Genomic DNA, 16440 nt, shown 5'->3' with positions numbered 1-16440 from the left:
ATACTGTTGAAAAAACACACCAATTTGATACCTACTTAGACTTCATATCATGCTTAAACAGTACAAGATTTCATTACTTACTTTCGCTCTTCTGTGGGAATTTATTTATAAAATTTGAGCGTAGGTACGCAACCCAATGCCGCTTCGCCGGGCAACGTCCGTTATTGTTACAGCCGCAGTGTCCAGGCTGATCTGTCTAACTCTCCAAAAGCAGCGACGAAGTTTGCTTTGTTGAGCATTTTGTTTGTTTTGATTATAATTTATATATTTTCACTAGCACGAAATAACGTCAATGAAATTTAATGTCAATTCGACAGTTACAGATTAAATATAATTATTTTTGACAAAATTTGGCACACAAAATATTTGTTTTTTGGATTCCTTCGATTGTTTTACTAAATGTGATACAAAGTTCGACTTTAGAACACAAATCAATAACATTTAAAAATATTTCTTATCAAAAATTCGCTTAATTGGACATTATTAATTAATGGTAGTTTTTTAAATTTTACTTCTCAAACACATTTTGAGCAAATGGCAACACTGATTCCCTTTCTACCACAATGCAATTATCATCCAATTACAATCCAATTGTAAGACCATTGTGAATTTAGTAGACTACGAACTTTTGGCACAATGATAATTGGATTGCAATGGAATGGTGTCATAATGACAAATCTTGTAAAATAGCAGACTTGGGGCCCTGGTTAGAGCAATAATTTACACAGCAGCATTTTTTTCGTTGACGTTGTCCTTAATACTTAGGACTTTTCTATAAGCTTACGTTGAATACCAACTTTGAATTTTTTCAGAGACATCTCCAAGATATCAACTGGCAGTTCATTGTAAAATTGTATACAATTTCCTTTGAATGAATTACTTATTTTATGTAGTCTAGTATATTGCACTGCAAGTTTATTTTTGCTTCAAATGTTTGCAGTCACATTTTCGTCGATGTTGGTGTACGCCATTGTGTTTTTTTTTTTAAATATCAGTCAGTGACTATCAGGCAGAACTCGCGCTGCCTCGAAAATTAACTCGTACTAGCGCTGCGAAAATATAATAACATCTCGATCGTACGCACGTGCTAAAAAAATATAGAGAATGGAAGGCCCAGGTATTCAGATATTCACTGCAATACCCACAATGTTCAGGATGGCACTTAGATCTTTCATTAATTAACAGTATTATTGAAGCTAAATACCTAGTTTCTTAGCAGTACTTATTTATTCTCATGACTATTATTCTTCCTTCCTATTAAAGTATTAAATTTATAAAAGACATCATTAAATCCCACCAACCTGCTTTAGAGCAGTGTTGTGGGTCTGTACTCTATAAACCTGACTTCCCAAGGAGTGAAATAAAACAACTGGACTGACTCTAATACTGTATATTAGGCTTCTCTATAATTCATATTACTTGTTACCTTCAAATGACTCTACTACCAGTTCGGAATGCTGTCTTCGGCAGAGAAGACCACTGGCAAGAAACTCTACCGTTGCTCTTTTATTCAATCAATTAAAACAAGACTTATAAACACAATTACAACATTATCATATGTTATAACGCTAGGCCCTTTGATACAAGACATATAAGACAGGTCAAACATAAATACTATGATAACTTATAACATCAGGACTTTTGAAACAAATTGTTTGTACAGAGCAACCTCTGCTACATAAGCTATCTGTATGAAATAATGCTAGGGCTCCATATATGATACCTAAATAACCCAAAGGATATAAGAGATATACTTATCTGATGCAACATCAGGTACAACCATAGTACCAACAACTTTTAACAACTTATCTCAACTCCATCACCAGTATATACGACTCTTGTTCCGCCACAACAATATTTCGTTACGTTTATCGTTTCCATTATAAATCATCTATTCACAATTTGTAACGTTCTATCCACAATACTTTACTTAATCTCCTTTTCTCAATTCATTACTTTAAATCCGTCCTAACTTTTCTTTCCCGCCAATCGATCCTGTCAAACTAGCGTCTCCCGCCATAGATCCTTTACTTTTCTTTGACAGTCTACTAAAGTCCATTATTCTATTTTCAATACATTATCAATGAGTATACAAACTATGATTTGTTGATATATTTAATATAATCATCGGGTTTATCATAGATAAAGTGCTGTAATTCCCTATTTCCTAACACACGCACCACTGACTTATACGACGTTGACACCTACCATAGAAACAACAGACAAATACAAGATGTGTTGTATTAGTCTGTTTGTCAGTGTAATAAATGGCATCTCCGACCTTTTTTTTCAGCGAATAAAACGACAAAGCGTGCGCGCAAAAACCGAACTAAAAATACGGGCGTACATGCACCGCAGAAAGCTGTGAGAGCAAAGAAAAAGCTGTTCGAGGAAGAGGATGAAAATAGTTTACTTCGAGGTTAGTGAAATAAATAGAGTACATTATTTAATGCGTTAATATCACATTATTTGCTGCACTTTTTTCTTGGCTACTCTTCGTGGCTTATAATAATGTAATCTAAGGATAGCTTGCCTGAGTGTAATAGCGCTTTTAAATTCAGATGTGTTTTAAAACTCTAAGGTTATTTGAAGGCTTTTAATTAATCTATAGGTACTTGTGATATAACTGTTAAGGGTCGAATTCTGTACATTGAGGATATTTTGAAATATTTTTTTGGTAGGCACTCTATAAACGATACTGAAACCAAATATAATTTTTTTCACTTTTGTCGTCAATATCGTGGCCGCCGAATACGCTAAAACTACTGAATAAATTGAAACGAAACTGCATAATTTGAATTCGTACTACGAGGTAGGCCATACAAGGGGAGATCCAAACGTTCAAACTCAAAATTCAAATTTAACATGCATTTATTTCAAGTACGCCCAGTATAAGCACTTTTGAAACGTCAAGTCAGTCCGTTTGTAGTACCTCTACCACCAGTTCGGAAGGCAGATTCCACCGAGATGAGCCGGCAAGAAACTCAGCAGATTGCTCTTTTTCAACATCATTTTACGGTTTACAATCTTTAAAACATTCTATCTTGTGAGAGATGAGAGCGGAGCCTGCTTCCAACTTTGACCATTTCGAGTAAGGCGGTTGTTTAATCCACTTCGTTTATAAAGAGTAATGTTCTGTCTTACAAATACTATATTGTTAAAAATATATTGTGAGAGTAAAGAGACAATACGCAAGACGCGAATGGGTCCCCGGGATGGTCAATTACAGACAGACAGTTGAAATTCGACACATTGGAGATGTTTTGAAAAAATCTTTAGGGGCATTATAAGCCTGCTATTTGTTGCAGTTCACTTAGCTGGACATTTTTTACGATTTCACACAACAAAGGTAGTTTAACAGTTTAATTTTGCCCCTAAGCAGACAGCAGCAAACTTTTCAATTAAGGCGTAACTATTCTAGATACATAACATTCTGCCACATAGGTATAAAAGGCCTGCAACGCATGGACTGAATATATATTTTTTTTTAATTTTCTTGTTTACCCTTCTGCATACCAGTAAACTAACAGTAATTTCTACTCTTCCTTTAACGTTTTCTATTTTAATTACGGACAGGAGCTGAGACTGACGGATGTAAATTTTTTAAACTCATCCAAAGTCGGGCATCGATCCATTTATAACCCTGATGGATCACCCATCAGGGTGTTATTAATTTTAGCTACCAGCAAGGAGTTATAATTACCTTTTTATAGATAAACTTTTGGGACACTTTTTTTCTACAGATGCATCAAAACATTAGGCAACCATTTTTAATATATTTTTATCTTATTTATTTGATGCAAAGCAGTTAACATTGTAGGTAGTATAACGTTAAACCATGCCGCTGATTCCTGGGTAATTTGACTGGGATCGATTACGAGCATTTCTTTCAATTCAACGTCGGGCGGTCTTCAAAGTTGTTTTTTCTTAAATTACAAGTTACCATTACGAAAGCGTTGAAATTAAAAACCCAAGTTACGTTCATTAGCAGTCTTCTCTCCAAATGCAGCTTTGATATTGAGAGCGGTTTCTGCCGCGTTAGTTCCGCGTCGGAAGTATTAAGTATTGAGTAAGTTGGATTTTTGAAGGTCCATCTCTCACGTTATAGTCGAATGCACATTTTTTGGAAGAAGAAAATCATGACATATGACTATTTGCAATCGAAATTCTCACACCAGGAAGGTTTTATGTCAATTCAAAGTATTTGTTACTTACTATAATAACAAGTAATTTCATGCTTTAACCCTTATTATGCAAATCGTATAAGGTCTATAAGCTTCTAAAATTCTAATTATTTTGAAAAGTAAGTAAAATATGTATTATTTTTCCTAATCTTACAGAGTTCTCTTCCGCTTTGGGCTCCCGCTTAGAAGCACCGGAAGCATCTATGGATTCAGTGTGTCTTAATAAAGAATCTAGCACATGTCGATCTGGAGTGTCTGTAGACACTTCAGATCGACCACTACAAACTACATCTACAGATCCTAAATTTGATACAAACACAACTGGACAATCGAACCTTTTAACGGAAGTGCCAAATTTTGAAGTCGACGTCGCTCAGTTTGACGATGAGTTAGATGAGCGACTTGTATATGACGACGCAGGTGAATGCTCTTGCGAGGAAATTGTTCCAGTTGTTAATGATGATGATTCTATAGACCAACCAGCACCTTCAACATCTTGGGCAGAGACACAAGAGACACACGATTTTGAACATACAACTCCATCAACGTCATCGTTAGGATCAAAAAAGGAACCAAGTTCCAGTACCAGTTTTACGGAGGCTCCGGTCTATACACCTACGCTAGAAGAATTCTCTGTAAGTGTTTTATAAAAAAACTATGTAATACCTATGTTGCTATGAAGTTTTTATCCACATAGGGAACAGAGAAAATTATGGTAACAATGACAAAACCTGCAAGTGGACTTGGGTTTCGTGCTTTTCAGGGTAGTTTTTTTTTTGGTTTATTTACCTTTGACGTAGTCTTTTTTATAGTTATAATTGACGGACCAAGCAGATGACCCACCTAATGCTAAGTGGGAAACCATCGCCTATAAACAGAGCAACACCTCGGAGGGCAAGCAGGAACAAAGGGTAATACAAATTTCCGTCCGTCAACCTGAGGCGCAGGTTATGTGCACGGGCAACGGCGCCCTTCCCCGCAAGTTACCAATAATATAAGCTAAAGCAGTACGGAAATTAGACCCGATTGTTAAAATAATTATTATATACTTTCCTCTTGAGTATTAGGGGTTTTGTTGTAATTTATGTAAAATATAAAATGTTTTTTGTTTCAGCTTGTTAGCAATGTAGGTAGTTAGATCTCTTTTTGGTTCCGTGCCCAACTGGTCTAATGAAAAGTAGCAGGTAGAGAATTTAAATTTTCCAGCGTGTATATGCCTATTGTCGCTATAACAACAAGAATAAAATCCGGTCTTGTGCGAGTCAGACTCGCACACGAAGAGTTTTATGAAAAGGACAATCATGTTATTAAATCGAAAATTTGGTATGGCGTTTATCTTGAATTTCAAATATAATATTATCCTCATCAGCATCAAAAATTCACAAATTTCTTTTTTGCTGACAGACAATGCAAAAGCTTTGCAAAATATACCCCCCGAAACTTTAATAGAAGTGTAAAAACAATTATTATTATTAGTTTCAATCTTCACAATAAAATATATTCAGCTACACGGCTCGCTGAGCTGTGTTGGTAATTCTAGTTCTTCTAGGGATCTCCTCATTTCGAATTTGAAAAATACTCCTTAGCATAGCTATTTCCATTGCACGCTGAGTTATTCTTAGTCTTATGATGTTACTAACAAGCACCTTCAGATCCGTAAGTCATCACTGGCAACACGCAGTGATCTTTAGGCATGGAGAGATTTTGGACATAAAGATGCCACGAAGTTACCTGAAAGCAGAGTAGGATTCGGTATTTCACCTCTTTCTCCAAATTGGACCTACCTAACTCAATCATGTGCCCTTAGTATATGTACCCGCGGGTAATTTCGAGTGCAGAGCTGGTTTTCAATGGTTTTCTCATAAGCCACAAACGCTAAGCAAAGTGGCCAGTTATACCCATCGGTTTGGTTTGGCCGTTCTTTAAGCCATGCAAATTCGTCCAGACACGCTCTGCCACCAGGCAGAAGTCTGCACAGATTTCTCCCCAACCGAAAAAAAACCCATAATTGGTCGGTCTTCTCGCCACAGTACCGCAACCGAAGTTGTTTATAAATTCCCAAATTGAGCCTGTCGGATACCGAGCCCGGAAACGATTGAATCACAAGCTACAATAAATAATAGTTTAAAAAAAACTAAAAAACACGCTTTTTATAGAAAACCGAACTAAAAAATAGAAAATAAATTTATATTAAGAATAGTGTTAAAAATTTCAATAAATATAAATTAATAATAGTGTGAATAAAAAAATATATGTTATTGTAAAAAAAGCGTGGGGTGCCAATAGTTAATAAATATTTTATTGACAGATATGAGTAGAGTGATTATTATTTTGATAATGTCTTAAAAAGCACCCTATTAACCTAATAACAGTCCCTACGCGGGTATTATTTAAAACAGGCCATTAAAAGGTAACAGCTAACGCCCTCTACCATCTAGTATCTTAATGTTTTCTGTGGAATTTGTTAGGTACGCGAACGCCATCTGTTGGTAACGCCATAGGTTTTTTACATTGTTGGTAACGCCATAGGTTTTTTACATTTAGGTCTAGATGGCGTAGTCATAAGTAAAAAATCTTATTTCTTATATTGAAAATTGGAATAATCTTCTCAGATTAGTGTATTGTCATCGGTCCTCGATATGTCTACAAAGTTTGAAAGAAATCTGACCGTTCAAAGTGGGTCAAAATAGCGTCCAAAGAAGTCAATGTATGACTCTCTTACCTTACAATCAGTCTCATAAAATTTGAACGCGTGATCTAAGAAACTACTGATCCGATCTGAAAAATTATTTTAGTGATATTAGCTCATTGATCAACGAAGGCTATTATAGGCTATATATCATCATGCTAAGACCAATAGGAGCATAGCACCAATGAAGAATGTTTCTAAATCGGTGGTTTGCTATTCTTTTTGAGAGCTTCCACTGCGCTGCGAAGACGGTTAAAGTTTCGATAAAATTATGTATGACAAAGATGATCCCCTGTAAAAGTTAAAAAAAAGTCAGCAACATCGAATGTCTATCTTCTAAGGTTGACTTATAAGAGGATAAAGTCGCGAGGGACCACTAGTAATTAATATAAAGAGGTTAACCTAAAAAAGGTTCTATCATGTTATTCGAAAATTGTTTAGTGAAATTATGAATTATATAATAATACTAGCGTACCCAGCCCGCTTCGCCGGGTTAGATTTTGCTTTATTTTATTTAAACAATAAACTTACATCATTAAATTTTTAATTTAAGTCTCATAATATATTAAATAATTTATTTCTCTCCGTATTCATTCTCTTCTATTCGCTTCTCGAGCGGGTGAAGATCATTATCTGCACCCATTACACCCAACAATAGAATATCATCATAGTAAATAAAAGCTGTATTTGACAGTTCAAAAATAGGAGTGGTCCGATCGTCACCAAACTTTACAGGATTACTCGCCAGGTCAATCCGGAGATTCCCTGAAAGTTTCATTGAAATCGGTCCAGCCGTTTCGGAGCCTATACGGAACATACCCACACACTTTCTCTTTTATATACTCGTATATAGATGATTTTGGTTAAATTATTCAAAATTTTAGATTGCTGGCTTTCTGACGATAATAACGACAATTCTGACTGTTACTGGCACTAGTCACTTATTTATGAATATTTAATAACTTTACTGCGAATTATTTATTCCAAAATTATGTAATTTGTTTTGCTTTTTTGTACAATAAGAATAGCTTGGGAAAGCTGCGACCACGTAGCTAAGTTAAGACCCTTTCTATTATTGGTTATTGGTAAGTTTAAGTAAATACCTATACAATAATGAGGAAGATTCAAATAAAGTATTTCATTTCAGGATCTTCTAGTATATTATCAAACAATAGCACCGGAGGCCTCTGCGTATGGCTTGTGCAGAGTAGTCGCACCAAGTGAATTTAAGCCGGAGTGCAAGATAAAAAACTCAGACCGCTTGAATGTAAAGAATCAATATATATGCCGCTTCTTAAACCGCTTCGGAGACGGAACGCGTCAATTGTGCGCCATTCGCGCGCACCTTGCTACACATGGCATAGTTACAAGGTCGCCAATAGTAAGTAATTTTGTTTAAATAGTATAAACATAAAAAAACTAATTGAGTCTTATACAACGTGTAAATAAAAATCGAAATAATACTTGAGGCTTTAGAGGTAAAATAATTAATGTATCTAAAACTTATCTGCGAAACCGAAACGCTAGTAGTTTTTGAGTAATCCTTTTTGTTTTAACTGAAAGAAATCAGATAAAGCCCTAATATCACATGTAAAAGTAAAATCAAATGACTCCGGTCACTTTATTAGGTACGCGCCGCGTAGCCTAGGTACTATGCACGTGTCGGTCTTTTATTCAAAATAGGGTTGTCAAAAGTAACGATTAGAATTTTTTGAATTAGTTAGTACGGAAAATAAATATGCTGCTTTGATTTAATATTTTACAGGGTGATTCCTAATGAAAAATGCTTATGCACCCTTCGACAGTATTTCGTAATTCCGTTACACGTTGTATAATAATCAACACTACGTTTGGCGCATTTTCGATCTTCAATGAATCTTATTTAAATTATTATTTGCAATAAAATGCCTATATTTTTTATAGATTTCTGGACTAGAGGTCAATTTACCTAAGATGTTCAGGATTGTACAGAATTATGGAGGGTTCAATGAGGTTACCCGCCGTAAAAAATGGACAAGTGTGGCGGAGAACATGAATGTAAAGCTCATAAATCCAGAAACAAAATTAGATCGAATTTATCTAAAATATATGCTACCATACGACATACTCAATAATGGTAAGTATTTTTATGTGAATGTGATTTTTTTATATATTGACTGCATAGATGAATAATTGCCTGTTCTTCTTTGTAATTATAAAAAATTTCAATAAATTTTAATACATTGGAGGTCTTTAGAAATATATAAGAAGCTTATTTGTTAGAATAGTATACTAAAATATCCAAATTAAAAGTTGCCGAACTATGTTAAATAAATAACGTTTACCAGGTGCCGTTGGCAACTGATAAAGTAATATTCTTTTTATTTATTGTTAAAATAACAAGTTGTAATTTTAAAAGTAACTGTCATAACAATATATTCATTGAATTAGGCTATTTTATGATATCATTATGCCTACTGTTTTTTTCGTTTGCTGCACGGTTGTTTGTAAATACGTTTACAATTATTACTGTTAACATCAACATTTGTGACAGTATATGATTGTGAGGAATATTCGCAGTGTAAGAATGAACTTATATTCGGCGTGTGTTCCGTGTGCTTGAAAAATGTAGGTAAGTTTAGAGCAAATTCTTAACTAACGTTTAATGAGATTATTCGTAAAGAAAGAAATGCACCTACAGAGCGCCGCACGTAAAAAGAGCTCTGACTGACTCTGAACTTACCTGAGAATAATAGTGATTAGTTTCGGGTTTCATTATTTATTTATAATATAATATAATAATACGTTACTTTAATGTTTACACGAAAAAAACATTATTTAAAGTAATCGCCACAATAGCAGACAATTGTGAGCTCCAAATCAAGAATTCCTTTTCTTTCTTGGGCGTACTCTTTGTAAATCTCTTACTTCTGATTTATTTATTGCAAATCAAACTTTTTCAGACAGGTAAATTACTATGTTGAGCAAAGTTTTCTCGTTTGGCTCAACCTTTACTGATCTTAATTAAATTTGACACATAAAGGGCTGACATCCTGGAGATGCAAGCGAATTTTAAGACCGGGCAAATAAACAAACACGAACCAAGTCTATGGTATCTGTTAGTTTAAAAAGAAAGTTTAGTGGACACATTTAAAAAAACTCTACATGAACAATCGCCGTTCTAGTGGGCCGGTAAGGGGTAGATAATATGATGAAAGTGCTAAAAAATATAGAGAATGGAAGGGCCCAGGTATTCAGATATTCACTGCAATACCCACAATGTTCAGGATGGCACTTAGATCTTTCATTAATTAACAGTATTATTGAAGCTAAATACCTAGTTTCTTAGCAGTAATCATTTATTCTCATGACTATTATTCTTCCTTCCTATTAAAGTATTCATTTTATAAAAGAAATCTTTTAAGCCCACAAACCTGCTTTAGAGCAGTGTTGTGGGTCTGTACTCTATAAACCTGACTTTCCAAGGAGTAAAATAAAACAACTGGACTGACTCTAATACTGTATATTAAGCTTCTCTATAATTCATATTACTTGTTACCTTCAAATGACTCTACAACCAGTTCGGAATGCTGTCTTCGGCAGAGAAGACCACTGGCAAGAAACTCTACCGTTGCTCTTTTATTCAATCAATTAAAACAAGACTTATAAACACAATTACAACATTATCATATGTTATAACGCTAGGCCCTTTGATACAAGACATATAAGACAAGTCAAACATAACTACTAGGATCACTTATAACATCAGGACTTTTGAAACAAGTTGTTTGTATAGAGCAACCTCTGCTACATAAACTGTCGGTATAAAGTTATGCTAGGGCTCCATATATGATACCTAAATAAACCAAAAGATGATATATACTTATCTGATGCAACATCAGGTACAACCATAGTACCAACAACTTTTAACAACTTATCTCAACACCATCACCAGTATATACGACTCTTGTTTTGTCACAACAATATTTCGTTAAGTATGTCGTTTCCATTATAAATCATCTATTCCCAATTTGTAACGTTCTATCCACAATACTTTACTTAATCTTCTATTCTCAATTCATTAATTTAAATCCGTCCTCACTTTTCTTTGCCGCCAATCTAACTTGTCAAACTCGCGTCTCCCGCCATAGATCCTATACTTTTATTTGACAGTCTACTAAAGTCCATTATTATATTTTCAATACATTATCAATGAGTATACAAACTATGATTTGTTGATATATTTAATATAATCATCGGGTTTATCATAGATAAAGTGCTGTAATTCCCTATTTCCTAACAAATGCATAAGTTTAAAAAACACATGAAGCAGTCGTATCAATAAAAGGTCAACTGCTGAATGTCATGCCGACTACTTTTCAGTAGAAGCTACCTTCGGAACCTGTGGTGTAGAAACAATACACAGACAGACTTATTGTTTCAGAATTGCTTGTACTATGACCTATTTATCCTGTACAATTAACCACTGAATTGTACAAACGTGACGCGACTATTATTTTTTTCAGAGGAACGCGAATCCCTCAATGAGAAAATATCGGAACAATGTTCAAAGAAATACCAGAAACTTTTAAGGCGTGCTAATAACCCTTTACACGTGAAGAAGGTGTATACCGGAGAGTCTGAATCATCGTCTGATGAAGAAGAGCCTGTGTCGAATGATGAAATATGTATACAAAAAGAGCTCCGCGATGTTGAGGAATGCATTAAGACCGGCCGCTTCACGTTTCTACCGCTTTTAAAAAAGGTAAGTGCCGCTAACCTTTCCTTCGGTTTATCCTCTGATCAAACAAACAGTGACTTAATTTTTTGCAACTACTTACTTAACAAGAGATAGTGGATGTGCCAGAGATTTCATCGCATAAGTTTTAATGTACCCTGAGAAAACGCACAGTCCCTTACCCACATTCACACCACACATGAAATTAAAAAAATCATCATCTAGGCCTTATACAGGCTTTTAGTGCCTAGATGAAGATATTTTGGGTATATTTGCTATTTAAATATTTGAAGGAGGACAGATTCCTTTGTCTTTGTAATAAATTAACTATTTTATTAAACTATTTTAGTCATTCTATCTACGTAAGAAAGTTATTTTATATAGAAGTAACATAGGCATATATAATTTCAGTATTTATATGATTTCTGACTGAAATAATCGTTTTTATATAGCAAACCTGAAGAAAAAAAAAGCAACATAGCTGTTTTATCCGCGTGCACTGACTAAATGACCACTCTTACGTAATACAAAATATAAATAATTTCTTATATAGTCAAGCTAGTTTAAACTACTTGAAATAAATACCTAGAAGTTTAAAAGATACTGAATTTTGGAACGATATTGATCCATTTGCACAAAGCTTTTCAAATTACCGCTAGTATTAAGCTTACTGGTATTTCACGATTGTTTATAAAAATTATAAGATATTTGAATATGTACAACAAAAATATTGGGCTTAAGTAGAATTTAAAAAAGGCTGTTGCCTATTATGAATATGTTGTGTCCTATTTTACGCATTATATGTCGACAACAATTAAAAATAATCATCATTTTTAGGCATACGACCCTTAGTTAATCCAATTGAAACCGCAGGGGGCAGCTGGTATGTTTTGTTTTTATTACAGCTTTTGATAAAAATCTATGAATGTACATGTAACCTTATATTCCATAAGGTATAAATTGCCCTGCCGGACTCTTTTATAAGCGAATTTAAATATTATCACCTTAAAAATAAATAAAATAGTTATACAATACTAAACTAATTATTAATCCACTAGCATTTTCACCTCTTCATTCCAAGTTGTATAAAAGATATTGAATTTTGGAATGATATCAGCAAAGCAACGGGTCTTAAAAAGAAAATTATCGCTAGGCGGTCAAATCCGGAGGATGTTTTATATAAGTTATAAAACATCCTCCGGATTTGACTAATTCGAGCCGTTGCATTTTTTATATTTTTTAGTGTTATTATTACGCTACGCTAGCAGAACTATTGCGATTTCTTATTTTACACCTATGCAATATTATTAGTTAAAATATCTTGATAGTAATTCTTGTAAATATTAATGGCAAAGCAAATATCAAAAAGGGCATATATACACCTGAGAATGCATACATGCTTTTTAAATTGATCATATTTATCTTTGTTTTTAAATATAGCATATTTTTCTCTAAATTCAATTTTATGACTGATGTATTTAACAAATAACGTTTCGTTAACCATTTTCAATTCATCTATTAATTATTATTTTATATATCTTATGTTTTTAGAACCACTTAAATTATGTGAAGTTTTTTATAAATTGTAGTCAAAATCATAAAATAATTTTCTGGCAAATATATGAACATATGACAAATATATAACACTTGCGAATGCATACATGCTTTTTAGATTGATTTTTTTTATCTTTGCTTTTTAAAAGGAGCTCAATGAAATCTCTCATAAATAAGCTGATAACAATTTGTGTTTCTGCTTGTAGAACAGAATTGTAAATGCTGGCGAAGCTTGCAAATCTACAAACTTATTAATTCGTGAATCTCAATGAAGTCTCTCATAAAAAATGAATGAATAATTGATCAAAACAAAAAATGAATGAATAGCTCGGTCAATTGGTTAATCTTTTAAGGAATCTTTCAAGAAATAATTCTTGAAATCCAAATTTGGCTGAAAACGACACGAATTGCATTTTTTGGAATTATATCCGATTTACGTAAAAAACTTCACATCAAATAAGGCAGTTGGTTTTACTCCCGGGTGAGTATTTAAAAGTGCCAAATTCACGAGTTTGCTTTGAATACAAAATTCAAATTTATTATCAGACTTACTATAATACACCAATACCTTGCATACCAAAGAACTTTAACATTTATATCTTAATTTTTTTTAAGGATTTTTCTTTTTTTATAACAGCATCAAAATTCATTACAATCACGGGTTGTATTCCGAGATACGAGATATATCTTATACTTTAGTATAGATTTATCTAGAGCAAAGAATTTAAGTATGATATACGCCTGTGTCAGATACTTCAGTAATAATTTAGTACTTCATCTTAAAAGACACTCCATATTCATATCTTACAGCGTTTGATCGTTTTAATATCTCTAATATCAACATAGCTCATTATGGTAATTATGTTCAAAGGTTAGTTTGCAAAACTCATATAACTTTTTCTTATCTTCAGAAAGACTTCGCAAATTTCACAACGTTCATTATTCGATGTTTGGTTTGCTAAAGCGAAAGAGGTGGCAATGGATGCATTGTCACATGACATTCAATAAGAACTTTGTGACCTGCCCCTTTTTGATTAGGATTTAAGGAGTATTAATGCAGTTATTAGAAATAATTGTTTAAAAACAGACACAAATTTTTTAAGTCAGATATATTTGTGTAACATCAGTGGTTGATACAAACACGGAATTATCATATTGGTTGCTCGTGTCATCTGACATACTATTGATGATACTGCGCTGAGAATACTATTAATGGTACACAAAAAGTATGTACTACATGTGTCAAGTACTCATTTTTACACGCTTTATATTCGCTTTATATTAGCTTCACTTGTATGTATGTTTGTAACCGACTTCTTTGGGCGCGATTTTGACCCACTTGAAACGGTCAGATTTCTTTCAAACTTTGTAGACATATCGAGGACCGATGACAATACACTAATAAGAAAAGATTATTCCAATTTTCACTATAAAAAATAAGATTTTTTACTAATTACTACAGCGCCATCTAGACCCAAATGTAAAAAACCTATGGCGTTCGCGTACCTAACAAATTCCACAGAAAACATTAAGCTACTAGATGGTAAAGGGCGTTAGCTGTTACTTTTTAATGGCCTGTTTTAAATAATAATTAGAACTTGCATTTCGAGAGACGGGCACACTGAATAAAAAAAAAAATATTTTATCTATATTTTATCTCTTTAATGGTGGATGGGTTACCGATTAATTTTGCTCTAATAAAAATAATAGATCAAGAAAAACTAAAAAAAATCGCTATTATGAATAAACTAAAACAAAGAAATTAGTTTAGTTTTTTATACCAAGCGTGTTTTTTAGTTTGTTTGAACTATTTAATTTATTATATCACTAAAGACAAAAAGTAATTGTTAAATTAAGAGTCAAAATTATACTTTCACCGTACGCAGAAGGTTAATCAAGAAAATTCCAACCAATTTTTTGGAGTATTGCGGTCACGCCCTCGGTTAAAATGTGGCATAGAGTACGTATTATAAAGTAACAACGTTAGTTATAAGCAAGTCAAGCGTAAGTCTCATAAGGCAGTGAGCAGAGCTAAACTGATAATACGACCAATAAATAAATCTTTCTTTAGCGGAAACTAAAGAAACCAAACTGCCCAATGTAGTAACTACATTGCTTCCATGCAAAGCAGGGGTGGTTCGCTAGTTACCTATAATACCTTTCACTCCCTATCACAATTTAATGGTAATAATCGAGAGATGTGTGACCTAAAAGCAGCTGTAAAATGGACGGTTTAAAAAATTAAGAGGATTTAAGATAAATTAAGCGTAGGTACGTCGGTTTCAGGTTCTTTCGCCATCGATTTTTAAATTAGAGTCTAAATCATACTTTTTGTTGACTCATATGCAGAATGTTAGCCAAGAGAATTCCTACCATTTCTTATTACTATAGTCGTAAAAATGTAATAGGCCCGTTTTGACATTTGTGCAAGACCATAGAATGTAACTTGGAACAAAACTGAAAGAAACAATAAAATAAAAATCAATTACATACAGGGTTTTAAAAAATATCATAATCAGTCTTAAAAATTAGAGATGTATCATCTGCAAACAATACAATGTCGCATGTTCCACTGACATGGTGCGGTATATCATTTATATACACTAAAAATGGAAAGGGACCCAAAATCGAGCCTTGTGGGACACCCATTGAGGTACCCTGAGACTTTGCATCATTTATGCAAACTCTTTAGGTTCTATTGCTGAGATAAGAGGCAACCAAATTTAGTGCAACGTTTTGGATACCATAGTGGCTTAAAGCTTAAGCAGCAAGGTTTTATGATCAACACAATCGAAAGCTTTAGATAGATTACAAAAAACACCCATGGCATTCTGTGAACATTCCCATTGTGTCGTCCCGTCGTACGGGTGTAATAAGTTATTTACATTAAAATGATATAAAAGTTGATTTAATATAATTTTTTCAAATATCTTACTAAGAGCTGGTAAGATTGAGATAGGTCTGTAATTGTTTATTTATACACTTTTTAGTTTGGTTATTTACCAGATTTAAATAGAGGAATGAGTTTACTATGTTTCATTAGGTTCGAGAAAGTATCTAAATCAACACATTCATTGAAAATTATGGCTAAAAGAGAAGCAATGACGTCAATAATTTGAGATATTACCATTACCGACATTCCCCATATATCACCTGTTTTCTTTAATTTTAACAACTTGAAGTTTACTTGAAGTTTTTAATGATATCCGATGCATCTATATGTTTAAAATGAAATAAAACTTTGCACTCATTAATGTTGCCTCTTAATAAATTCTGAGCTGCAGTAGGTGAGGAAT

At 33.5% G+C, this 16440-nt stretch overlaps 1 protein-coding gene across 2 annotated transcripts in view; it reads left to right on the top strand.

The window, feature by feature from the left end:
• LOC120636188 (protein Jumonji) overlaps positions 1–16440 on the top strand; it is a 49184-nt gene that overhangs the window by 13742 nt on the left and 19002 nt on the right. For both annotated transcript variants that reach the window (XM_039907536.1, XM_039907537.1), the window contains 5 exons: positions 2294–2419; positions 4341–4819; positions 8021–8254; positions 8797–8989; positions 11379–11617. In XM_039907536.1, coding sequence (XP_039763470.1) covers positions 2294–2419; positions 4341–4819; positions 8021–8254; positions 8797–8989; positions 11379–11617 — 1271 coding nt within the window. The remainder of the gene's footprint in view (positions 1–2293; positions 2420–4340; positions 4820–8020; positions 8255–8796; positions 8990–11378; positions 11618–16440) is intronic.

The sequence above is a fragment of the Pararge aegeria genome, chromosome Z, assembly GCF_905163445.1.
Source record: "Pararge aegeria chromosome Z, ilParAegt1.1, whole genome shotgun sequence".
NCBI classification, from domain to species: domain Eukaryota; kingdom Metazoa; phylum Arthropoda; class Insecta; order Lepidoptera; family Nymphalidae; genus Pararge; species Pararge aegeria.
This window is presented reverse-complemented; position numbering and strand designations above follow the sequence as displayed.